General features: G+C 39.4%; 1 protein-coding gene across 1 annotated transcript in view; it reads right to left on the bottom strand.

Moving 5' to 3' along the window:
• Nucleotides 1-10314: 10314 nt before the first annotated feature.
• The window catches only part of pdlim7.S (PDZ and LIM domain 7 S homeolog), a 44219-nt gene continuing 26969 nt past the window's right edge, over nucleotides 10315-27564 (bottom strand). The window contains 5 exon segments of the mRNA NM_001087265.1: nucleotides 10315-11163; nucleotides 13472-13508; nucleotides 15037-15191; nucleotides 16097-16186; nucleotides 17383-17399. Of these exon segments, the coding sequence (NP_001080734.1) occupies nucleotides 11067-11163; nucleotides 13472-13508; nucleotides 15037-15191; nucleotides 16097-16186; nucleotides 17383-17399 (396 nt within the window). The 3' untranslated portion in view covers nucleotides 10315-11066.

Raw genomic sequence — 27564 nt, 5'->3', positions numbered from 1 at the left:
ATGGCAGTTAGGCAGCAATAGCAAATGCTGGTTTGCCCTTCTGTTTCTGCATGGAATACACAGTACAGGGAGAGCAGGAGGCATAATCGATCCAGTGCATCAGAATGAAGGCACAGAACAGCTGGATTATTTATCTAGGTTGCAGTGAACATGTCATCAATGAATGGTGCGCAGTGTAATTATGGCAGAGATCAGTTTATTGTCTCTATTCATTTTATTGCTCAGGTAGCAGAATGCCCCCCATACTGTAAGTGCAATCGTGGGACGTAGTTCTATGTCTGACAAATCTTGCATATTAGAGGCACATTGATTGCTGGATGAATACAGAGATTAGCCAAAGTTCACCACAGGGAAATGTAACCACTCTATCTTCACTTGATTTTTAGAAACATGAGCAAAGTATTTTAAACTCCCCAATTTCTATGCATGCCCAGTGTGGTAATGTTTATCACTGCAGAGATCTTCCATAGAGGATCAGAGAGCCTGCTGGAAGTAGACATCCATGTAACATTAACATTCCTAGATAAACAATCTACTCACCCTGCTAAAAAAAGGATATGCTGCCACAATGCCTAATGGAACGTTCAGTTGATTGAAAAATTTCTGTCGGCTACTGATGATATCTCTGCATGATCTGACGAGATCAGTGGGAGAATGTCACCAGCTTTTGTCGGACATAACTTTCGTACAATTGCTGTCAGGGACAGAACATCGTCTGATCTGTTCTTTTACTACTTTATTTGATCTGAATGGTTAGTGGCAGGTCGGGAGATGGCAACGCACAATCGTTCGTCCGATATTGAAGGTATATCTGCACGTCTATGGCCAGCTCTACACCAATATTTTTTGCCTGCTACTAGTAGTAGATACAAGGCTCTTGTGGCATAGCCCCTAAAATTTTTGCAAGGCATTAGAAGATGGGAAATTCCAGAAAGCTCTGATTTATAGATAGGGTCATCTCCCATAGATTCCATTTTAAGCAAATTATTCTTTTTTTTTTTTCTTTTTTTTCTACATCATTTTTTTTCTCTGTAAAAATAATAAAATATCAGCTTGTATTTGAGCCTGACTAAGCTACCATAAATCCATTTTTTAGTAGACTTAGGGTATAGAGATCCAAATTATTGAAATTATTTACATTAGTAAAACTTTAAGTCTCAAGGCTTCAGGATAATAGATCCAAAACAGGTCCCTTATCTGGAAACCTGTTATCTAGAAAGCTACGAATTACGTGAAGGCCATCTCCCATAGACTATTTCAAACACATAATTCTATTTTTAAACACGGTTTCCTCTGTAGAGATTAAACATTAGCTTGTACTTGATCCAAACTAAGCTCCATGAATCCGTATTGGTGGCAAAACAATCCTATTGTGCTTGTTAAATGTTTAAATCATTTATAACAAACTTAAGGTATGGAGAGCCAAATTATGGAATGATCTCTTGTCTGGAAAACCCCAGGTCCTGAGCATTCTGGATAATATATCCTATACCTGTACCTGTATGTCGAGCAATGATACATTCCGTACATGGAATATGAATACTAGAAAATGGTGATCCCTGTCCAATTTTGTATTTATTTGTTTTACAGTCACAGCACTGCATGATCCCACCAGATCTGTTCCCTTCTGGCACTTGTCAGGTAGGGGTCACATGAAATACATTCCAGTGTATTCAATTAGAAGGACACAGGTTCAGAAGGGTCTGTAAGGTCTGACCCAATTATTACCATGGGGGTTGGGGTATGTGTTGTGGGGTGCTATATATTTCAGTTGTCACTGTTCTGAGGGGGGGAAGGTGATATTACAATTTTTTATGGCCTCTCAAGGCAACAGTCCCCCATGCCATTATCCAACTGCATGAGTCTGCAGAATATGTACATTTATGTATTTCTAATCACTTTGGAAACCAATAGGTTGCCCTTGGTACAGCACTAGGAGTAATCTTTGCAAATAATAGCAAGTTCAAATAATCCCTTTTAAAACAAACCCAAAACAACGGTTGCATTTCATGCAAATGATATATCTTCTTGGTTAACTTTGTCCAGAATTGTAAGAGCCCTTTATTCACGATCTATTAAGCTCTGCCTTTGTCTGTCAAAATTAGCTGTGGATTTACAGTTCTACCAGCTTTGCTTTTAGCAGTTTGATATATGATCCCTTTCCGCTGGGTGCCAAGTAAGGGTTAAGGGACCACCAGTCTGCCTCCAATCAGCTAACATCTGTTGAACATCTGTCCTGCTCTTGGTCAGGAGCTGTGGGGGGGGGGCAGACATAGGGATTACGTGGAGACAGCAACACAAAGTCTTAGCCTGCCCTTTGTACCAGCTGCCTTGGGCTGCACATATGAAGGAGAATCTTTGTCACAGCTGAATTTGAACAGACCAAAAACATAACCCCTCTAGCTGGGACTAAAATGTTTTCATACAGAAACTGTGAGACTTCTAAAGCTTGCACGGATGGTTTGCCATTCCCAAATAATGCATGTATCCAAAGGCCAAACCCAGGGTGGTAGTTTAACAAGAAATTACTCCAGAACAGGAACCAGGCAGCTTGGAGATTTAAAACAGTTTATTAACAAAAACTGAGAGAATCCTTCCAAAAGGCTGAAAATAAGGAAACGGCAAGACTAATATTTCTAATAACATGCATAGCAAATAATGAAGATCAACTGAAAAAATGTCTTACAGTAGGTCCTTCTATTACATATAAAAAGTATAATATATTTAAAGGTTAACTCCCCCTTAAATATTTTCTAATGACATATAACAGTCTCTTTTATAAGAAGCAAAGCCTCTACGTCTCAAGTTGCTATACAATTGGCCAGCCTGCAGAATCCAGCAACTGAACACGGGGACACACTGAATTTCATGCAGATATGAATGGCAACGGAAGGAGGTTGAACTTTGATATTTTTTTTGCCCTCATTACATGGCAGCTGTGCATCAAGAGGAGAAAGGAGTGCTGTTGCCATCTAGTGGGCATGAGTAGGTAGGTAGGTAAAGTTTAAAGCAGCAATGCCAATAGGGTGGCAACCCTAGCTCAGATTGCTAGTCAGTGCCAGCTAGTAATACCTTCATACATGCTGTGGGGATAAAAGTACAAATGATTATTTACTTCCATTAGGAAAATACAAAGGGGAAAAAAAAGGAATCGAGGCCCTTTAATTATACTAGAATTATTTTCCTTGAAAAAAACCAACACTTTGCTTTTGCTTTTCATTGATTTCTCTAAAGTTCTGTCTTGCATAAAAAAGGGCATTAACTCAAGGGATGAAAACATAATTATGCCTCTTTATAGGTCCCTGTTAAGGCCTCATCTGGAGTTTGCAGTGCAGTTTTGGACTCCAAAATTGGAACTAAATTGGATAGAGGGATGGAAGGCTTAAGTTATGAGGGTAGACTGTCAAGGTTGGGGTTGTTTTCTCTGGAAAAAAGGCACTTATGAGGGGACATGATTACACTTTACAAGTACATTAGAGGACATTATAGACAAATAGCAGGGGACCTTTTTACCCATAAAGTGATCACCGTACCAGAGGCCACCCCTTTAGACTAGAAGAAAAGAACTTTCATTTGACGCAACGTAGGGGGTTCTTCACAGTCAGGACAGTGAGGTTGTGGAATGCACTGCCGGGTGATGTTGTGATGCTGATTCATCAGTTAATGACTTTAAGAATGGCTTGGATGATTTTTTGGACAGACATAATATCAAAGGCTATTGTTATACTAAACTCTATAGTTAGTATAGGTATGGGTATATTGAATTTATGTGAAAGTAGGGAGGGGTGTGTGTATGGATGCTGGGTTTTCTTTGGCTGGTCTTTTTTCAACCCGATTTAACTAACTAACTAGTAACTAAGTAACTAATAGTAACTAACTATAGTACCGATATTTTGATCATGCCCTGAACCAGCAGAGGCAGAGTTAATGCAGCATTTTCAACTGAATCTAAAAGTGAATTCTATGAAGCACAATGACTAGTTACAATAGCGCACTATGAACATTGCTTTCCATTGGGGCTCAATTTGGCATCACAGGGCGTGCAGACAAAGATGTAGCAATTTACTCCAAAAATATGTAAATGTACAGATATTATTTTGTACAAATCCAATTCGCTTCAGAGCATAATAATAAATCTATAAAAGTTCACGTTTTTCTCCTTTAAAAACTCAACAGAAAAAAAATTGAGGTTTAAAAAATAGACCCCTTCATTTCTGATGGGCAGATCCGTTCTTATTTATAGAAACAAAACATTCATAGGTGCTAAATCACATCCGTGTAGTTACCAATAACAACAAAATAATTCATTTTCAAGAAATCAAAAAAAATATTTTATTGGTTGTTATGCATTACTGCGCTGGTGCCCAGTAGCACCTGTTATTAAATAAGATCCGCTATTTAGTTAAACCATAGGCACCGATCACTGAACGCACATAAATGCTAAATTGTACCAGTGAAGTTAACCATAACCAACAATCAGAACTTTGCTTACATTTTCTATAGCTGGTCATACATGGACTGACAAAAGCTTATCGGTCTGTGTACAGGGCCCTGGTAAAGTCCAGCCTAGGATTGAAAATCCCATTGGAAGAGGACCTCTTCTGATGCACTGATGCAATTTAGCACCTATATTAATGGATCAGTCCTGGTATCTCTAAAACTACACATATATATTCAATTTATATTATTCCCACAAGTACTGATTATCCTGTGCAACAAACACAGTACCAGTCAGTACAGGTCTCACTAGGCCCCAAGTATGATCCAATTGTTGACCATGGGTTCAAATGATCAGATCAGGCCAATGTGCTCCACCATATGGTGGCCAGATCATGTACAGAGGTTCTTACCATGTATGCCTAGCTTAAAGGAACAGTAACAACAAAAAACTGGTAAAACAGCAGTGCTTGCTTCAGAAACACTACTATTGTTTATATAAATAAGCTGCTGTGTAGCAATGGGGGCAGCCATTCAAAGGAGAAAAGGCTCAAGTTACACAGCAGATAAGCTCTGTAGAACATAATGTTATCTGTTATCCACTATTTAACCTGTGCCATATAGCCTTTTTTCAGTTTCCTCCATTGCTATAGAGCAGCTTGTTTATATGAACTATAGTAGTTTTTCTGAAGCAAACACATCCGTTTTACCAGTGCATGATATTTTCATTACATCACGTTTTTACAATTTTTTGGTGTTACTGTTCCTTTAACTTGCATAAAGGTGGCCATACACAGGCCGATAAAAGCTGCCGGCAGCTTATTGGCCCTACGACGGCTGCCCGATCGATACCTGGCCGAAAAACTGTGGATAGCTAAATGCTGATTGTTTTCTATTGCGAATTCCCATATTAATAATAATGCTCTTACAGCTTACCTTCTTGCAATCTAATTGTCTGAATGGATTATCTGGTGCAGCCTACGAAATATGTGCTCTGTAGAATGACAGCATTATAGGCTTGCCAGCTGTCTGATTGCATTTTATCTAGTCGATTATTCGGCCCAGAGAGGCCGAGTTGGGAGCTTTTATTGGGACGTGTATTGCCACTGTAACATGCAGACTATACAACATGTCATATTACTGTTTTCTACAAACTACATCTGACGTAGCCCTTGATTTACTTGCCAACAAGTATAACAATTTTACAGCATATGGAGCAGTGCATTCAGGCCAAGAGGTCATGAGGTCCCTGATCTGAGAGATTGCAATGTCTAAAACCCGCAGCTCCTCCACAAACCTGCACATGACGGGAAATGGGAGACACATCTGTAATATCATATTTCTATCAAATGAAAAACAGCTGCCGTAATGTAATTTGCCTAAAAAGGAAATCTATGAAATACAGGAGAGAGAAACGATTGTGTGGGGCCTCTGGTCTTATTTAAAGGGATTACTCCCCGTTAGAATTTGTAGAATGCTATAAAAATTTGTAGACCGTTATAGGACATGTTAACATGCAAGAACCATGACTATCCTATAAAATATGTTGTTTACAGAATATCTTATTTTAATGGCTTGCTGAGGGGCAGATTTATCAAGGGTTGAATTTCGAAGTAACGGGAACTCCCATAACTTTGAAATTCGGATAAAAAAAGACCAACCGAAATTCATTTAAAAAATGTGGGGGTTTTTTCCGGGTGAATGGGCCGTTTTCTTGGAATTCGAATTGTTCGAATCGAAATAATAGCACATTCGATCGAATTCGATTCAAAGTTTTTCCAAAAAAAGTTCACCTATTGACTCCAAATGGGTTCTACGAGGTCCCCCAAAGGCTAAAACAGCAATTCGGCAGGTTTTAGATGGCGAGCGGTCAAATTTAAGAGACAGTACATGATAAATTTCGATATTCTAATTTTTTTCAAATTCGAATCTAATTTGGATTATTCCCTAGTCGAAATACACAAAAGTTAACTCGAAATTAGAATTTTTTTTAAATTAGAATTTTCTCTTCAACCTTTGATAAATCTGCCCCTAAAGGTTTGTACACCCCTGTTGGTGTGTGGCCTCATGACTTATTTGGTGACTTCTAATAGTTTGATGACCAATTCTAATTTATTAATAGGAGCACATATATGACTAACCGATACCCTATTTCGATTTGAGATAGGCTACGAAGGCAGCTGACTCCCTATAATAAAAAGGATTTGGATTGTTATCAAGTCCTGTGAGTGCATATTTCTTCAACAATATTATATTATATAGTGTGTGTGTGTGTGTGTAAGTGTGTGAGTGTGTGAGTGTGTTTGTTATAAAGCATACCAAACTCCACTGGATTTTTAATAAATGTGAGTCAACAATAGGTTTCATTACATATTTCTCATAGCCTGCAATTCTCACTTAACAACCTAACATACAACTGCAAACAACTCAATCATGGTGATCTGCAGCTGGGCGTTCCAAATTGCTGCCCAACAATGTCAACTAGTTATAAGATGACTTAATGGCACATTGTTTGTCAGCCTGAACTGTTAGCCCTTTGAAATGAAAATTGGTGGGAAGAAGTGTAATTGCAGCTGCTAGTTCTGAAACAGCATTTCCGTTTCTGATGAAACCATAGGAGCGTAACTTGCATGTATCCGTCTCCCATCACACCCTTCTTCTTTCATCTGCTGCCCCCCCCTACCCCAAACATTCCCCATACCCAAAATCATTGCTAAACCTCCCTCTCACCAGCAGGCCTATTACCGTATATACTCGCGTATAAGCCGAGTTTTTCAGCACCCAAAATGTGCTGAAAAACTCGACCTCGGCTTATACGCGGGTCAATACGCGGGTAAGAGAGACACCCCCTTCCCCAGTGAAACCCCAGTTCTCATATGTGCCCTAAATCCCTGCACATAGCCAGTCCCTCACCGGCCGCAGATACGAGGCTCCTTCCGCGGCCCCAACACTCCTCCCTCTCCCATAGCGCATCAGGAGAAGACGTAGCACGTCTGGTGACGAAGGAGGTTGTCGCTAGAGGTGTCATGGCTGCTCAGAAGAGCAGGAGCGCTGGAGCACCTAGCAAAAGCAGAAAAAAAGTACCGTAATATTAAGGCACCGGGAAGGAAATTAAGAGATCAGTTTGTACGGTATATTCTCAAAACCGGCGTTGCCTTTTATCGTCGTTGGGGTTCAGTGTGACTTTTCCCGACGAGGGAAGGGCTGCTGTGTTCTAAATAATGTCCATATGATTGCCATGGGTTATAGTCTACTGTTGTTCCGCAGACATTACCCTAATGGCGTCAACATTGAGCTAATACTTATTTCCCTCAAATGAGAGCCCTAGTCTTCCTGCAATCACTGGCTTCCCTTGATCTCATCATACTCTGGCCTAGATCAATAAAAGAAGTACACTAAGAGCAGGCACACTAAGAGCAGGCCTACCTTTCATTGTTATTCATTGGGTGCAGGTACAGATTGTTTATCTGAGAGGACAACATCACAGCTCATTAGTGCAGCAAATACCTGCCTTTCATCTCTGCAAATAAGGAACACACTGCCCTCTCTATTATACACTAGAACTCACATTTTACATTCCCTGACTTTAAAGGGATACTGTCATGGGAATTTTTTTTTTTTTCAAAATGAATCAGTTAATAGTGCTGCACTGGGGCCCCTAGGCTTATACACGAGTCAATACATTTTTCCAGTTTTCTTAGGTAAATTAGGTACCTCGGCTTATACACAGGTCGGCTTATACACGAGTATATACGGTACTTCATCTCAGTTTGTATATTTGTGTTACTAAACGGAGCTGCAGAAATTTTTCATTTTATATCTATACGTCGAAAGACACTGACATCATTCTTTAGTTCTTATCTGTGTATAGGAATCAATCTTACAAATGTAGATTTTAACTATATTATAGCTAAAGAAAATGATGCAAGGTGTAAGGAATGCTTCCTGTTACAGACTATGGGAACAATGCTGCTTATGGCAAACATAGGTTAAAACGGGCTGGTATATAAAAGAAAAAAAAAAGGGGGAAAGTTCTGTCTTTTGCCATTTGACATCTTTGTGAAATTGTCATGACAATTACAGAAAACCTGTCACTACTCTTAACTCCCTACTTTCTTGGACCCAAAGAAGCCTCCCAGGCCCTATATTGGACCCACATAAAATCCTTATATGTTTAGCTTTCTCCTATGGTTTTCTGTAACTGTAACCCAAAGAACTTCAGAGGAGCTTATAAAACGAATTACCAGTTCACTGAGAAGTCCCTGATAATGAGCTACGGAAAGGATGCTGCTTGGAATTGAAGCAAAGGATTTGTTTAAAAGGTAAATAAGAGAGTTCTGAATAAATTGCCTTGTTTATATAGGAAGGAGGGGGGCAAGGACAGTGTAAATACATTAATAAATGATTAATAAATACATTTTAAATTACATCAATAAGCAGAATGTAATTTCAACACAAATCCTATTTATTGTGCCCATATTTAGCAAAGGTATCTTAAGTTGTGTACTGCCCCTTTAAGATGGGCATACACGGTAAGTTCTGCTAAACAATCAGATCTTTGCCTGGTTTGGCCTGTTAAATCAGTTCAATTTGCCCTTGGGTCAATGACTGGATTATAATGGAAGCCTATACAGGCACGTCAGTAGAGGGCATCATAAATCCTCATTGGATGGGATTTTCCAGACCACCTAATATATCTGGCCAAGTCAGTAGGCCAATGGGATGCCCTCATACATGGGTTTAAGGAACAGTAAAACCAAAAAATTAAAGTGTTTTAAGTAATCAAAATATAATGTAGTGTTGCCCTGCACTGGTACAACTGGCGTGTTTGTGTTAGAAACTCTACTATAGTTTACATAACAAGTAGCCATGGGGGCAGCCATTAAGAGCTAAAAAAGGAGAAAGGCACAGGATACACATTAGATAACAGATAAGCTCTGTAGTATACAATGGGATTCTTCAGACCTTATCTGTTATCTATTGTGTGACCTATGCTTGAATGGCTGCCCCCATGGCACAGCAGCTTGTTTATATAAACTATAGTTGTGTTTCTGACGCAAACACACCAGTTTTACCAGTGCAGGGTAACAGTACCTTATGTTGTCATTCCTTTAAATAACTTTCATTTTGTGGGGTTTCTGTTCATTTAATAAGCTAGCAGTGTGGTGAGGAGGAACAGAGTTGGCAGATGTATCAGCCCATGTATGGCCACGTTACTATTGGTGGCAGACAGGGTTGTTCATCAGATAGTCTATGCTCCCGTTCGATACTTCTCTTAACTGTTCCTGTTGGTGCTTTTGTAACATAGGCAACATATATATATATATATATATATATATATATATATATATATATATATATATATATATATATTAAAAACACGTTTAAGGCAAATACTGGTATTAAAAAGCATCAATCCAATGTCCAACGCATAGGAGCCTCATGGAATTCTGAAGCTATCAGCAGTGGTGTAACCAGATGTTACTGGGCCCCACAGCAAATAAATTTTAGGGCCCCCAACATATCCATAGATTGCCCTAATTTACCAATAAATGTTGAAATTGCTCATTATTTGGCTTCATGGCGCCCCCTATGCCTCCTAGCCCCCACCCCCAGCAGCCACAGGGTCTGCTTACTCTATAGCTACGCCCCTGTCTATCAACAACGGTACATCTTGGGGAATCTAGCAAACTAAGGCCCCATAAATATTAAGAATAAAACATTTTTGATAAGCAGTACATGTTTGGCAGGCAGTGCCCCATGAGCCCCCTATATCTTTTGTGGTTCCCAAGTAGTCGTAGGGTCTACTTCCTTTATAGTTACACCCCCTATACAATAAACAAACACCTTCATATAGAAAAACAAAATGCCACTGGACAACAAACAAAAAACATGTTTATTGAAACGTATCCTCTTTTCCCATCTTTCCTCCAAAAGTCTGAGCATCTACCTGCTGCAAACACATAACAGCATGTTCCCCATAATTGCACCTGCTACAGACATGTTCATCACTTGCTATAAAATAACAGACCTCTGAACCATTGGGGACTAGTGAGAATGTGGCATGTGGGAGGGCTACATCCCTAAATCTGGGAGTCAGGAAACCCCAAAAGATTTGTGTTTGTGTAAAAAGGGATGTGATTTAATACACTGCAATCAACACCAAAGTGAATCATTCATATTTGCTTATCTCTCAATTGCATGGTGAGTACACTAATAAATCCTACAGATTTACACAATAGGAGAGAGAGAACACAAGGATCCAAGGAGATTTCATATGTTACCACAAGGGAGGGAAGACAATTCTACGGAAAAGACTTTAACATGAGGAGTATTGTAGGGAGGAGAGGTGATGGATTGTAGTCTAATACCTGAGTCAGAGTTAGCTGTGCACCCACCACCTAATTGAGGTTGCAACTGCATCTCCAGGCAGCAAAGAATAATGGGATATACAGCTGGGAATGCTGCAATGTTCATACCCCTAAGTTAGTCAGAGAAAGTAGATGGAGTACTGGAGTATCTATGTGAAATGGCTTATCAGTAGAACAGAAAGCATGTGGGGAACAGCTCTCCTGACTTTTCACAAACATATTTCCCAACTTTTCCCCGCACCCTCTCCTCATTGCCACTCAAGGCTTCACATTCAGGGAGCAGGCTGATCTCTCGTGGTGCCAGTCTCTCAAGCGGGTGTATCGGGGGCTCTGCAGCTCTGTGACGAACTTTTCCCTGGTTCGCGGGGTGGCCAAAATGCAAGGGTAAAAAGTACAGAAAATAAGACAGACAAGGAAAAAGGGGGGGGGAGAGAGAAAGAATTTCAGTATGAGAAGATTTAAGAACAGCAGAGAAAGAGGCAAAAGTGCAAGTCTGAAAATGCTTAACTCTTGTTTTCTATGAAAAATCTCGGGCAAACACTAGCTTAACATCATTAAAATGGCATCATATCTATATATATTTTTATATAGTGAATGAAGTAACCCTTTCTGTAAAATATAAGGCTATTATAAATCAGAGGAGTTTCATGACCATATACAGGTCATGGAAATACAAGGTTACTTCTAATATCCTCATATTTTCCCAACAAGGGGTACTTTATTATTATAATACACAAGTTTTAGCGAGTCATGTCAGGAAAGTGACATCACTAAGCTCCGTTTAGAACTGATGACATCACTAAGAGTCATTTATAAGGATATAATTTATAGGATATTAATGGTTTTTGTGTATTATAACACTTTTCATGTTTAAAGGGGCCTCAAAGGGCACAGAGTCCTCTTTTCTTAGGAGCAGCCACAGTTTAAAAATAAGAGTTATATATACACACAACATTAGTTGTGCAAAATATACTATAAATTATATTATATATATATATATATATATATATATATATATATTTTATTGGACATTTACAGAACAATAATGTGAATGAAACCTGCCCTTATACACAGCTAAATGGGCCCTTAAACTTTTAATTTCCTCAGTATATTGACAGATGTCCTCTTTAGGGTAATACTTTCCATATAGCAACAGAGGGTTTCTAAAAATATTATATATTAAATATGATCTTAAATAATGGTTGAACCAGTGATATATTGGGCGGCTCGTTTGTTTTTTCCTTGGTCAGGGAATAAATCTTGAGCGGTCTCTACATGTGCATTCATAAATAAGCTTTCCATTTTATTAGTCTGCCCTGTCCCTTAAAAGTGATCGTGTTGGAATTGATAGCATATGTTTTCATTATTTGGCTTTAAATTTCAGGCTGCCTAAACCTTTTCCTATGTAGAAATATACACAGAATGAGATTGTGTGTGGTTGTTCCCAATAAATTGAGAACTCAATTTTAAAAAAGTCAATGTGTGCTCAGGGGTGACAAGACATTCCAAGTGGAGTTTAACCTGAGCATCTGCTTCTATTTATTCTGTCCTTCCAGCACTGGCTATTTATAGGGGGTAGGCACAACAGCTCCTGTTCCAGTTAAAAAAGGAAACCCCTTTAGTTTACAGTTAGTTAAATTAAGTGAATTATCCCCTGATCACAGACATTCAAAGATTTAACACAATTCAGGATTTCAGGAGAAATAGGTTTTCAAAAAATATTTGTTTCAATCTGTCATTTGCAACATTTTTATTAGTGTCTCTTAATAATTAGTCCTCAAAAGCAACATGCAGCACAGACAACTCTAGAAGTTACAGCAACTGTTTTGATTTACATGGAGCAGCTTGAGTGTGAACTGCTACAACATACTCAAGTGCATTGAGCCCAAACCTTAATTCAGTGGTTCCTAAACCAGTGGTTTGTGAGCAACATGTTACTCACCAACCCCTTGGATGTTGCTCCCAGTGGTCTCAAAGTAGGTGCTTATTTTTCAATTGTTGGCTTGCATGCAAGTTTTAGTTGCATAAAAACAAGTTTATGGCCGAACAGATACACCTGTATGCTGCCAATCCATATAGAGCAACTAAAGAGTCAATCATATCCTTTATTGACACTCCAATGGACTTGTGTGGGTGCCTGTGTTGCTTCCCAACTCTTTTTACATTTGTAAGTGGCTCATGGGTAAAAAAAGGTTGGGGACCCCTGCCCTAATTCAATTACTCCTTCATCTAGTTTCATGTTCAGTGGATTCTGGGACTTTAAAACCAAAAAACCTTGGAAAAGCCAAAGCACTTAAAAGTCCCAGAATCTATCACTTCAACATGGAATAGGGTAAATTGAATTATTCCAATTCTGGCCAAAGGGTTGGGTGAAGGTCCTCTCAAAATTAAGGCAGGGACCATGTTTCACATTACCATTTAGTGTGAAGAGGAATAAGGTTTTCATACAAGTCAATTTGGGATCATTAAGGTTTATACAACAATTTAGACTGATTTACACAATGACTTGTTGGCCTGGCCTTACTTGAAGAAACGAGTGCCTGCAAACACTGTGGGATTCAAGTTTCTAGTTATGTGGCACACTTCCTTCACACCTTTGCCCATGGCACTGGAATATGCGCTTCAGGGACCACTGATCTACGCTGGCATATCACTGTGCTTACCTCACCCTTTTCATGTTCTCATCATCTGGGTCTTGCACTGATAGTAAGAAATGGAGGTGAAGGAGAGAATGAAAAGAAGATCAGAGTTGGTCAAGGTATGGACAAAAAGACAGAAACAGACCAGGTTAGTTCTTGTCCACATGCTGTCAGATTCAGAGAGTCTAAATGTTATATGAAGGATGGAAACTGGCCACCAAATAGCGGTTGCAGATGTACAAATGCCTGGGTCCCCATCCATAGCTTGTTAGGATGCCAGATGTCAATCGATGTCCTATGTTTCCATATCGCCTTTTAGTTAGAAAACTGCATATATTCCTAGATTTAAAAAGCTGTACCTATAATCTAAAAAAGTATAGCACCTAATGCTTGAAGACCATCAGGGAGATTTCAGCATGGCAATCCTTATCTTACCACACAGTACTATGCAAAGAATCAAATAAAAATGCCAGTTGTGGAAACTATCGAGAAAATACTGGCAGCTCTATCATCGAAGCATCTTTCAGCTTAGCCACAAAACAGTATACAAATAGATTAGATGAGAAGAAGCTCTGATCTATACCATGGTACCAGTAAAATAAATGCCATATAAAGAGAGCCCAATCTGCAAATCCCTGCCCATAAAGAGACAGAAACCTTAAAGAACAATTTGTTGCATTTCTCAATGCCAAACCACAGAAAGTGATGAACTCAAACACAGACTTTACTCCACATGGATGTCTGACAGCAGTCAGCTTTACCAACGCTTTGTACAACTGCAAACAAAATGGTTGTACTGTAAGTGGACATCAACTACCTAATGTACAGTCTGTAAGGAACAGACTGGAGCACACAAAACCTGCTGCTCTCTGGAGGAATTTAGCATGTACATTATCATTATGAATAGAGTAAATACTGAATAAGAAGAGCTGCAGTATGAAATTGCTCCTGGCTTGTTAATATATTTAGGGCAAGATGTGCACGCTTTAGTCCTAACACTGCAGGAGCAGAAATGACTGAAGGGCTAATTCAGACAACTGTCCAGGGGAAAATATACATTGGAAAATTAAAATAAGGGTGTCCGGAAACTGTTACAGTTGAACAAGAGGTGGCATGCCATACTGGCCATTAAGCATTCCAAATAATTGCCTTGCTAGCAGTTATATAGGAACAAAAAACAGGAAAAATGTGCTCCAGAATATCAATAGCTCACCAAGTATATTCAGTGGTCCAGGTGCACCAGCCCCAGACCCTCAGGGAGTTGCAAACCAGCATGTACAGATAGAAAGAACAGGGCTAACCAGTGCTCAAAGGAATCCACACAGCCGGAAAAAGTTGTAAAAAGTTATATTTATTAGTAGAAAGGAAAAATTACACATCTCCATGGGCCCTATGCGTTTTGTACCATAAGTGCCCAGATGTGTCATTTTGAATTTCTACTAATAAATATAACTTTTTCCAACAAGAAAATTTCTGGCCCTGTGGATTCCTTTGAGTGCCAGTTAGCCCTGTTTTTTCTAGCAGTTATATAGGCCTCAGTTACACAATGTGACACAAGACTAAGATCAAACACATGGAGACCCACTTACTGAAGTCTGTGCCTGTAAGTTGTGCCAAGATACGGAAGGAGCGGGACTGGGTGGTGCCTGTGCGTGGCTTCCAGTCCTGAGTATCCTCCATAAGTCTCCTTTTGCTGGAGTCATTGGGGATAATGGCCGGATGTGTTTCCATTCTCAGAGAGTGTCTGTCACAATATAGAGGAGGATGCAAATAGAGAGTGAGGAAGAATGTTGTTATTGATGAGGGGCAGACACTCTAGTGCACCCTCTACAGACAGTTCTAGATCTGTTTAAAGGGAAATGTGCAGCACTGCAGAGGCACACATCAAAAGCATTGGCCAATGGGCAGAAACATTTAAAATGGAAGCTCCAATGAGAAGAGCCCTCTGTACTTGTATTGTGCAGCTCTGCAGAATATGTTGCTATAAATAGTTCTTAAAGTGGAACTATAGCAAATATGAACATTTAATATTAGCTTCAGTATACTGAAATAATATTAAATGCTAAATACAACCAATTAAAATTTCTGTACTGTTTCTGAAATAACCAATTGTCTTCATTATTCCTCTCTCAGCATCTTTTTCACCTCATTTGGTCTTCATTCAGGAGTTGGGTGTCAGATAAATGATGCAATATATCTTATAGGGTTTTTTTTTTACCTAGAAGATGTATTAGAGCTCACTCTATTAAAATCCCCAGAAATCCTGTCTCTCTACATACAGAATTTGTGCAAAAGGCAGTTATTTTGTTTGTACTGGAATCAGTTATTTGAGTGAGCTTTTAATACATCTGCAAGGAAAGGGAGCCACCTAAAAGTTATATTGTATCTAACTATCAATGAATATCTGAATTATCCAACTGCTGCACGAAGACAGAATGAAGAAGCGAGAGAGGAATAGTGAATATAAATTTGTTTATTTCAGAAACAATGCAGCATATTTAATGGATTGTATTTATAACGTTTTTTATCTCGGTATGAGGAAGCTTATATTAAATCTTAATTTCCTGATAGTTCCCCTTTAATAACAATCCAATGACAACAATATAATCTTTATATAAAACACACACAACACAGCAACAATGGACTTACTGATCGTCAAAGAAACAAGCGTTCAGATTTGATTGGGTCAGCCCGTTCAAGGTCTTGGGCAAATTCTGCACTTTGGGTTTTGTGGCAACCCTGTCAGTACGGAGAATATAGAAAAAATGGGGACAAGAGCCATGAACGTGTACACACAAGAAGTATGACTAGGAAAGTCAGAATATTGTTCACGGTTTAAAAAGCGATATTAACCCAGAAGTTGATTTTAGGCTATTAGACATATATATATCACTATCACTTTGAGAAAGGCTATAGGATTAGCCGAAACGTCAGTTTTTTATTTTCAATAAATTTCACCGATTTTTTTGCATCTTAAGACCTGTGAGTGCTCGCCTCTTTCTAGGAAATATATATATATAATGCAAACTCCATAATGTCGGCATTCACGATAAATAGTTCACGTGCCTGGGTGCAGTGTCCATCGTAATTATTCACTCCAAATCCAATAAGGTCCACACTCAGGACTCAAGATTTTTATTGTAAGGCTACAGACTGACGTTTCGGCTTTATATATAGCTAATAGCCAATTTTGCCATATCGATTCCTAACTTGGCTTCAGGCAAACAAGCCTCAGAATCCCACAAGCAGGGCAGACAACTGATATAAGGATAATAACAATTAACCTAGACCGATGAGTATAACTCCCAGTGTTATCTGTCTGACCTGTATGCCTTAATCCATGACTCAACCCATAAGTACAGCCCTACAAATTGATTTTCCTTCAGGCACTGACATGAACCAGTCTAGCAGTTTGATCTCAATCATAGTTTGACTGCTGTACCACATTATAGCCATTAGTATAGGATTTCCCAACTCTCAAAATGTAGCTTGCACTGTCTCTCCTAGACCACTCTACTTCATTTAGAATTGTCATGTTGAAAGAGAACTAAATCCCAACAAGAATTTAGCCCAAGATCAAGTACATTAAGCCTGTCTTCACACCCTATTAGATTGTAAGCTCTTGTGAGCAAGTCCATCTAAATCAATTGTATAATCCTGTAACCCTTGTTTGTTCATTTTATTCAAGTCTGTTGTTCTTTATAATATAACCGTAACATGCGTTGGTGCTATATAAATAAATGACAGTGATGCATGGATTTTGGTACAATTGTTTGTTAGAGGTGGTGGAAAGTTAAAAGTCACATAAACCCCAGCTATTAGATTAACAGACAATATAATCCTTAGTCAAACTGCAAGGCTGTTAAATGTAGACAATAAAGAACAGTGCATGAAACAATAGTTAAGGCACACACGTAGAAGTTAAGCTTACTGACTTTACTACTTGCTCCACCTGTAAGAGAAAGGGCAGCATGGGAGAGGGAAGAGAGGGCATGGGAGAGACAAAGGAAGAAGAATAAAGGGAAAGGGAAGAAAATGAAGCAGTTTTAAATACAGTCATTAAGAATGAAAAGGCAATAGGCAGTTTCCTCCCCCTCTCCTCCACCCCCACAGAAGCCCAGGAAATTATTTCCCCGCAATTAAATGTCTGAGAACCCCTGTTAACGGCGATCAGTGTCACAGTTCTGACAAGTCTCCCTCTTAAGATCCATTCATCACAGGCATCCCAGCTTCCCTGGTTAATAAACCCAACACCTGCCCGTCCTCACGCGGGCTCTGATCCTAGTAATGTCTCCCCACTGGGCAGTTGAGAATATCAAGGATCACAGGCAAATATCTGATGTGCACATTCCTTAGGAATTACATTTTAAAGGGGAAGTTCGGTCGATTTACCCTGAAGATGATTTTGTGACCCATGACCTGCCTAACCCCCCATACTTCTCAGTATATTATTGCTATTCTTCCAGTGTTATGTGCTTCCCAACTGCTAGAACTGCAAAAACTTCTAGCATTCATGCAATTACTTAAAATACCACAACAAAAACTATTTCTGTGTATTTTCTATGCATAATTCAGAACCAATTAAATCCGAAATAATAATATTAAATAAAAACACCCAAATACCTGTCTTGATACAAGGGGGATGTTAGCAGCTCCAGTTTGTGAACAGCTTCTGTCACTGATCCTTTATCCTGCCAGCCCCAATATAACCACAGGTCAAGTTACACCAGCCCTAGTAAGGCTCTGCCAGGAGGCTGCATCTGTGTCCCACTCCCCAATACGTTAACTAGTAGGTACATGGAGGGGGGGTGGAAGTGGAACACCCCGCTTCCAATTACAGTTTGTCTCCCAGAGTAAACAAGGCAGCCCGTAACCCCCACCTGCTGAACCTCGCAGACTTAGCAAGTGACAGCGCCCACTTGACGTGGGCACCTCTACAGTGGTACACAACATCTAACCAGTAAACAACAATATGGAGAAGCTTTCACTGGTTCAATAGGTCAAAGTCTCAGACAGCATGAGCAGCTGTGTGAAAATGCTGCACAGGTATAAAAATATGGAGCATACTTAATAACAGGCACGGGTCTTAACGCCTGGTGGCTCAACTAATCAAAATGTTTGCTTTACCTGCAAATGCTGCCTGGTGATTGGTTGCTATGGATTACTCAGCCTCATGAAAACATGGCAGCTGTTATAACAACTACTCCCTATGTCAGAGGGAAAGCAGAAAAATAAGGATACAGTAAGTAGGCACAACTATTCAGCTCGAAACAAAAAGTCCACATTACGCATTTAAATAGAATTGCATCTTTTGATGAAAAATTTTTTTGTAATGCTGGCACTGGAAAGTAAACGCATAATATATAATATCAAGTTAAATGCATCAAATGAGCGGCATGTTACTACTTATATGCACATATAACCTATAGCTTATAGTTATTAAAAGAAGAAGGACTGTGGAATCAGATGGTGTGTCACATGTCAAAACCACAAACTTTTTTTGTATTTTGGATATACTGTTGCTCCAAAGAATACAATGCTGCCTGTGTTTGCCAGTGCTTCATGCATGAAGGGCAGGTAGGTGTACATGCCTGCAGCCCTAATACTTCTCATTATCTTGTGTAACTCATTGGCCCTGTAGCCCTAATCCCTCTCATTATATTGTGTAACTCACTGGCAGCACAAGGTGCAGAGCACAGCAAAGTCAACATGTTTGAGCAGCTGGTTGTTACGGGTGAGTGGACCTGGATCAAATTTAGTAAAATGTTTGAAGGAATTTAATAAGATGCAAGTTTAAGCAACAAGTTTCACTTGATGACAAAAGTCAAAGCAGCATTAATGGCACACTATAAAACCAAAATAATTTCTCTTCAGACTAACTGGATTTTACTCACCATTACTTGGCTATAGATAGGAAATCATTTATTAAGTGTTAAAACTCAGCAGTTTTAGCTCAGCCTTCTTACGTCTACAACTGCAATCCGTTCCCACACACGGCCTATTGATGTCCACGAGAACACTGTGCCCCACCATACTCGCACCTGTTACCATAAGCTGAGAGATTCCCTTAGATAAGCATGGCAAGCATCTGCTGGCAGCTCCAGACATCTGCCCAGCCAAGGTTTTATCTGAGAAGAACTTGGCTTTTAAAAAGCCTAGTGCATAGCTTTGCAAACTGTGAGGCTGGAACTCTAGTGGAGGAGGTATGCTAAATTGTAATTAGAAAATGTTACAAAAAAATTCACCGTTTTTTTATGTGCTATGGGGCTAAACAAAGGAAGAAAGCTCTGGCATAGTGTGACATAACATAATACTCATACATTGGTTGCCCTAGCTGAAGAGTTGCCTTCACTGGGCTTGGGGAGCACACCACTGGTCTCCTGGGGCTGGGCAGGGCACGTGTTGATATAGAAAGCATACCATCATAGTCTGCACCGTTAAGGATCACTATCACAGTGCTGCTTAATGACCATCACTGGCCGTAAGCCAGCAATGGACATCAGAACTTCATCTTCCCTCAGAACTTCCTCTTCTCTCGGACATCAGAACTTCCTCTTCCCTCAGATATCAGAACTTCATCTTCCCTCATCAAGTCTATAATGCCCTGGAACGTTGTCTGCAATGTTTCCCAGCAGGTGTCATAGCTGACACTCCTCAAGCATCAGTCTTGCTTCAGCCATAGGTGGGTGACCCTGCATGGTACTAGGGAGGCACATTTATCAAGGATTGAATTTCAAATTCATGTTTTGTTTTTTTTAAACTCCCCTAAACTCCCATAAATTCGACCAATCGAAATTAATTATTAAAATCGAATATTTTCATCTCGGACGAATTAAAACGACCCGAAAACTCAAATCGAATTTGATTTGAGTTAGAAAAACTTGATTTAATTGTCAAAAAAACTCAAATGTCAGGAAGGCTGCAAACATCACCAAATTGATCCCTGGACCTCTCCCATCGGCATACAGTAATTCGGCAGGTTTTGGGTGACGAATAGTCGAATTTGAGTTCTTAAAGGAAAACTTTACCCCCAAAAAGAGAAAAGATAGTTTATATCATATTGAAGAATCTTACCAAACTGGTATATATATATTTCAGTAAGTATTACCCTTTTACATCTCTTGCCTTGAACCACCATTTCGTGATCGTCTGTGTGCTGCCTCAGAGATCACCTGACCAGAAATACTACAACTCTAACTGTAACAGGAAGAAGTGTGGAAGCAAAAGACACAACTCAGTTTGTAAATTGGCTCATGTGACCTAACACTGTTTGTGTGCACCGTTAATCCTACTTTCCCAGGGGGCGGCCCTTATTTCTTAAAATGGCAATTTTCTATTTAGGATTACCCAATGTCACATACAACTAAAAAAGTATATTTTTATGAAAATGGTTTATTTACATGGAGCAGGGTTTTACACATGAACTGTTTTATACAGTATCTTTTTATAGAGACCTACATTGTTCAGGGGTATAGTTTTTTTAAAGGGCCAGAGTATGATGAATCCTGAAATTCGAATTAAAACTTGAATCGAGTTTGGATAATTCACAATTCAAATTTGAGAGTTTTGACCAAAAAAAAAAATTGACCCTTAATAAATCTGCCCCTTAGCGTCTTCCTGTGGCAATTAAATGCTTTATGTACAGTTACATTACAGTATTCAAAGATATAAACACATAATAAAAACAGTGAAACATGGGCACAGGTTATTCAGCACCAGCAACCTAATTTATCAACATACAATATGCCTATTATTATTTGTTATTTATCATGAGTGGGAGCAGGTTGCTGTGGTGGGGGAAAATCTATATATGCTTTGGAAACAGTGCCCTCTAGGGGAACTAGTTTTAAGGAAAAACGTTACAATACTTTACCAAGCAATAACTCTTGAATGAAAAATGTCTCTGTCATAGCAATAACCTTGCCTTTCAGTGCTAGAAAAGACATACAAAACCATAATTGTTTTTGGAAACAAAGAACCAGCACAATGCCTCTTTAATATTTGGGTCATTGTCCCTAAATAACTTTATTTTGTACTTTTTATCTTCACAGCTGACGCTGAATGAAATCAGGCAAAATGGTACTGGAACCAATAAGAATAAAAAGGAGAGGTTTTTAGATCAAGGTTTGTGCTTCAGCTGACAAACAATCTGAACAGCAGAGTCAGAGAATTGTTGTTTTTTATTACAATTATTACACTGAATAAACATGACACACCAACATTTTTTACCACATTCATAAACACAATGGTGGCGGCCCACAATATAATCAGACTTCTTTTCTCTGAGCGAGGTCGTTCTCTCGCAAGGTATGTCAGTTATTTTAAGCCTGAGTGTCATCTAGAATAGAAGCAGCGAATACATTTCCAAGCATTGGCAAGAAATTCATATGAAATTCCAAATCATATCTTACAAAAACCAAAATATTTTGTGCCTCCTATACTGCCCAGCCCCAAAGGCTTACACCTAAATGGCCCTGAGCTAGAGTCCTGCAGCTGGTCGGGTACCCGCGGGTTATCCGCAAAAACCTGCGGTACCCTGCGGGTTGCTGGTAGAAGATCTGGGTGCAGACTCGGGTCGGCGGGTCTGTGGATCGGGCCGTGAGTCTCCTCAATAGTAATTTTTACTCCTTTTTTCTGATCATGACCGATGATGTCACTTCCGGTTTACTATGACAGCACTTCCTGATTCTTGATGGTCAGTGGGTCGCTGCTCTGGGTTGCGGATAAGGTACTTGTGGGTCGGGTTGGGTAGTGGGTCCAAGTGGGTAAGAATGTGGGTTGCAGGTATGGGTCGGGTACGGGTTCCAAAAAATTGACCCGTGCAGGACTCTACCATGAGCAACCTAGAGATTTCTGGGGACCTTGTATTGGGACAATTGAAGTGGCCAGTAAATTATCATGCAACTGTCATGTCTTGAAATTCCCTGGAGAATGGTCAGTTACTGACATATAATCGAAAATAAAGGGACACAGACTCAAATTAGACTAAATTGTGCAGGTTATTAATAAACAGGGTTCCAGGTGTATCGCGCACCCCAGGAATTCCCTCTTCAGCCTCATAAATGACATCCAAGTTTTACATAGTTACATAGTTAAATCAGGGTGAAAAAAGACAAAGTCCATCCAGTTAAGAGCCATGCATACAAGTCCAAGGCCTGCCCAGGTTCCACTCCTTCACATTGCACCTGCCAGTGTGCCTTTCTCAGTCGGTTGCATCCAATAAAGATTTGCATCAGACAATGATGGGCACAAAAATTGTAGAGAAAAAAAAAATGGTAATTTGCACCTGCGTTTATACTTTGTACTCCATGTACGCTCTAATTACTTCTTGGCTATGTGTGTAAAAACCTAATTCTATTGTGTGCACATTTTAAACCCATGTGTTCATTTTTAAAAACTGTGTGCACAGATTAGAATAAATGCAATATTTCACACACATTTATTTGTTTTGTGCAGATAACAGATAAGCTCTGTAGTATACAATCTGATGCTTCAGAACTTATCTGTTATCTACTGTGTATCCTGTGCTTGAATGGCTACCCCTATGGCTACACAGCAGCTTGATTATTTAAACTATACAGGTATGAGATCAGTTATCTGGAAAACCCCAGGTCCCGAGCATTCTGGATAACCGGTCCCATACCTGTAGTTGTGTTTCTAAAGCAAACACACCAATTGTATCAGTGCAACACCACTGTAACTGCCTGAAGTGTGAACCAGTTTTTTTCTTTTTCTTCCTAATTTGTTTTTGAGAAATTAGGAATCCCATCAGGGATTTGGTAGAAAGCAGCGATTCTCACCACTTCTGTTCTGTTCCAATCTGTTAGTGTCCCATTGGGCCCCTAACCTTCCAGGGTTCTCAAGCAGTTTCTTTTATAATTATGCCACTGCTTTTATCTCTCTGGTAGGTTTTCATCAGTCATGCAATCCAAAAAAGTACAATCAAACAAATCCAGTTAAGATTAAGGGGTGCATACATCTTTTCTTTGCAATAAAGTTTTGGAACAAAAGAACCAAAAATGACCAGCCAGTGAGGCCATATGACTTTCAGTAAGAATCTCACCCCTGGGACAGAAACAGAGGCCAGGAGGGATAAGTAGATGCCCATGAAAACACTAGTAATGTAAATCATCAATAACTGGCGCTTGCCCCATGACTGTCATCCTATGGTTAACATAACAGAGCAGACAGGATACAACTGTAACTAGAATTATAAGAAAATATAATACATATACAGACACTGTGGTGTACATGCAGTGTGCGATTTTCCCCTGTAAAACCAAGGTATTCTTTAGCAGCCTACCCTCTGTGTTTCCTAGACTTGCTCCCACTCACGTTCTGTTTGGAATTCACGACTGCTCCCTGCTGGTACGTTGAGAACATTCACATTATTCAGCAATAAGAACACTACAGTCACTTTGTCGGCTATATTAATAAATAAACTGGATGCAATTTTACTCTAGCCCACGCCATCATATGGGGTAACACAAATGTTTCACTTTATTAACCTTTTAAATGCCATTCTTTGGTGCAGCTCATTTAAATATGATATGTAGATACAGTGGAACCTCAATTTTACATCCCCTGATTTTAAGTAGTCCCTAATTTTACATTGTTATTTTGTGGTCCCACCTATATATTATGCATAATATATTTCCCGGATACATTTTCCTGGATTTTACACAATTTTTTTCTGGTCCAGTAAAATAGGGGTTCTACTGTACTAAATTGCCAACAGCTTGATAAACCCTTGTTAACAACACATAATCTACATTGTTTGAAGAAAGGGTTAAAAGACGAGTACTCGTACAAACCATGTTAAAATATATAGCTTTAGCTTGACAGAAATGAATTGAGGATTGTAGGTGCAAGTCCGAATTCATTTATTATAGGCAATATACAAGCTTTTATGGGGGAAAATAGGTGTGTGCATGTATGTGCCAGACACAGCTACTGGGTAATCCATTAACCTATACTCTGTAAATAATTATATATCGCCAACATATTCTGTAGCACTTTTTTAAGATTAAATTGAACTTACAACATAAGGCAAGGGTCCGAAACCTTTTTCACCCATGAGCAATATTCAGATGTAAAAAGAGTTGGGGAGCAATTCAAGCATCAAAAATGGGTGGTGCCAAATAAGGGCTGTGATTGGCTATTGGTACTGGCAGCCTACAGGAGGCTCTGGTTGGAAGTTCACCTGGTTTTTATGCAACCACAAACTACTGGTTGGGGATCTCTGATCTAAGGCATTCACACACACATTCACGCTCTATGTTTTTGGAATGTGGGAGGAAATCAGAGTACCCAAATAAGTACGGACAGAACATTCAAACTCTCTAGGCTGAAATTAAGCCTAAGACGCCAGCACTGCTAAGCAGCAATGCTAACCATTGCACCACAATATAAATATAAATGCAGATATACCATCTCTACTATGATAAAGCCACAGCTTGTGTTGCCAAAGTTGCTGTCAACGTAAAAAATACAACAATGCAAAGCCTTTCGTCCTGGTTCATCACTATGTCAAGATGTTGATTCTACCTAATGTAAAGAAGTTCCAAATCCGATAAACAGCACCACCAGGTGGCAGTCAGTAAAGATCACACAAAACAGAAAATTCTGCTAGCTGACAAGATACAGCACTGGTGGCTTAATTACTCAATGAATGCATCTAGTCGTGGCAGGAAAATATATACCCAACAGTGAAAAGCCTCTAGATTGCAAATTTTCCCACAGATTTGCAGAACAGAGCCTGAAAGAACAGGGAACATGTTGTGTTTAACAAGGAGGCACCACAGTGAAAAGCCTGGTACAGGTATGGGATCCATTATCCGGAAACCCATTACCAGAAAGCTCTGAATTGCTGAAAGGCTGTCTCCCATAGACTCCATTTTATTCAAATAATTCAAATTTTTAAAAATGATTTCCTTTTTCTCTGTAATAATAAAACGGTACCGTGTACATGATCCGAACTAAGTGATAATTAATCCTTATTGGAAGCAAAACCAGCCTATTGGGTTTATTTAATGTTGACATGATTTTCTAGCAGACTTAAGGTATGACAATACGAATTCATTATACAGAAAACCTTGGGTCCCAAGCATTCTGGATAACAGGTCCCATACCTGTATAACACAGACAACTCCACCTGAAAACTTTTTTTTAGCTGCCCCTGTTCATCATCTACAGCTACTGCAGAGCCAATCCATCCCCACAATTAAATAATGGAAATGGAGTAACCAGACCCAAGGCATATAGTTTTGTACCCCACTACCCTCCAAAAAATATTAGATAAAAACCTAAAGGTGTGTATGAGCTTTCATTCATTCACTTGAGTAACTTGCATTGCATCCATTCTCCTGAACTCAAGCTTTGCTGTTGGACTGTCTGCTCAGCCGGTGGAAATAATTTGGTGCTATTGTTATGAATTTGATTGGGGAGGGACATTTCTGTAAGGCCCAGCATAGAAATAATGCCACCCAAAACACCCCAGTTGCTTTGCTAAAGCAAGAATCTAAATCTACGGCGGGATGGCACTTTAAGTGCTTAGTTTTTCGAAGTCGTCCGAAGTTACTTCGGAAAACAAAGAGCTCCAAGTGCCAAAACGCAGTTCGGGGAGATTAGTCGTCCGAAGAAGAGCCAATTTGTCGCCGGGCGATTAATCTCCCCGAATCTCCACGTGTGTCTCTGCCCTAAATGAGAGTAGAGAAAGGCACACACAGCTGATAAGATTTAGTCTATCATGTAAACTCCTGACCTGTGCTCAGTAGTGCTGCGGGGCAGATGTTCACAAGAGGAGGGGAGTCATTATCAGTGATAGCATCCCTGTACTGTAGACAGAGGAAATTGAAATAACATGTGACCACTGAAGACTATTAGTTCTGATAGAGTAAATGGTGTCTGGCCTGTTTACAGTTTACAAATTGTCGGACAAGCTGCAAATATCGGCCACATGTTCTTTAGCTAACCAGCTTGTTTACGGCAGCTTTTACAACTGCACATTTACAACTGTTTAACGAAATCCAGTAGGGCAATTTGGCAACGGTTTTTCATGTGAAGAGATGCATATGTGGTCTACATTCCCAAAAAAGAAAAAAACATCTTGCCTCAGTCGTTGTATGTGCAATGTAAAACATTTTTTACAATCTACTTGTAAATTACAATTTGCAAGTAGTCTGCCAGGGGAGTAAAAAAAAAAAAAAAAAAGTGTTGCAGACAATATTCCCTCCTCAGCAAAATTTGAACATTTTAAACTTGCATGTGCATTTTTAAAAACAATGAGCACAGGTCAGAATACATGCAACATTTTTTGTTTTCAAATAAAATTCTTTGTGCGCACAACAATTTGTTGCGTATGCTAGCCTCAAACTGTGTGTGCTGGTGCTGCGCACAACTTAGAGGGAACATTGGTTGCAGAATGCATATCATCTAAGAATCTTATTTGTGCACCAGAGAGTAACTCAACATGACCACCTGCGCCTATTGTGGGTGGCTTAGTGTTTACAGATGGCATTTATTTTAATTAAAAAAAAACTATTGTGTTTCCCACGTCTCTGAGGGAAAGAAACATGTATTAGATGATTGGTTCCCTTTAAAAGCAAACATCTTATTGGCTTATTGCACCTGGCCAAACATAGGGGTAAATTTACTAAGCAGCGAATATTCACCAGCTTCGCAGCAATTGCAACCCTTCGCCAGGAGAGCATTACTTCAGCAAACAAAGCGAAGATACGATAGCGTTCAATTATGCCTAGCACAGCTTCGTTAGAGGTCTTCGCTCAGGCCAATTTGCATAGATCGGGAAATAATAAAGTCGTGGATGTATATGTTGCAGTAAATACGTTATTACACTACACAAGTTCAGGGATCCTTAATAAAGAAAATAAAGTTGTTATAATGCCCTACACATGAGCCCAGTGTATAGTTTATGTTCCATATGTTAGAAAATGTGTGGAGGAACCAGTTACCCAAAAACAATTTTAAGGAACTTAGAAACTTTTTCCACTAAAAATATGATGTCGGTAACAGAAGATTGAGGAAAATCTATGCACTCCAATGCAGTTCGCCTGGTCTGAGCTGGTGAAGGCAAGTCTGGCGAAAGAGGTAACGTT

Source organism: Xenopus laevis, chromosome 3S (assembly GCF_017654675.1).
Source record: "Xenopus laevis strain J_2021 chromosome 3S, Xenopus_laevis_v10.1, whole genome shotgun sequence".
Taxonomy (NCBI): domain Eukaryota; kingdom Metazoa; phylum Chordata; class Amphibia; order Anura; family Pipidae; genus Xenopus; species Xenopus laevis.
This window is presented reverse-complemented; position numbering and strand designations above follow the sequence as displayed.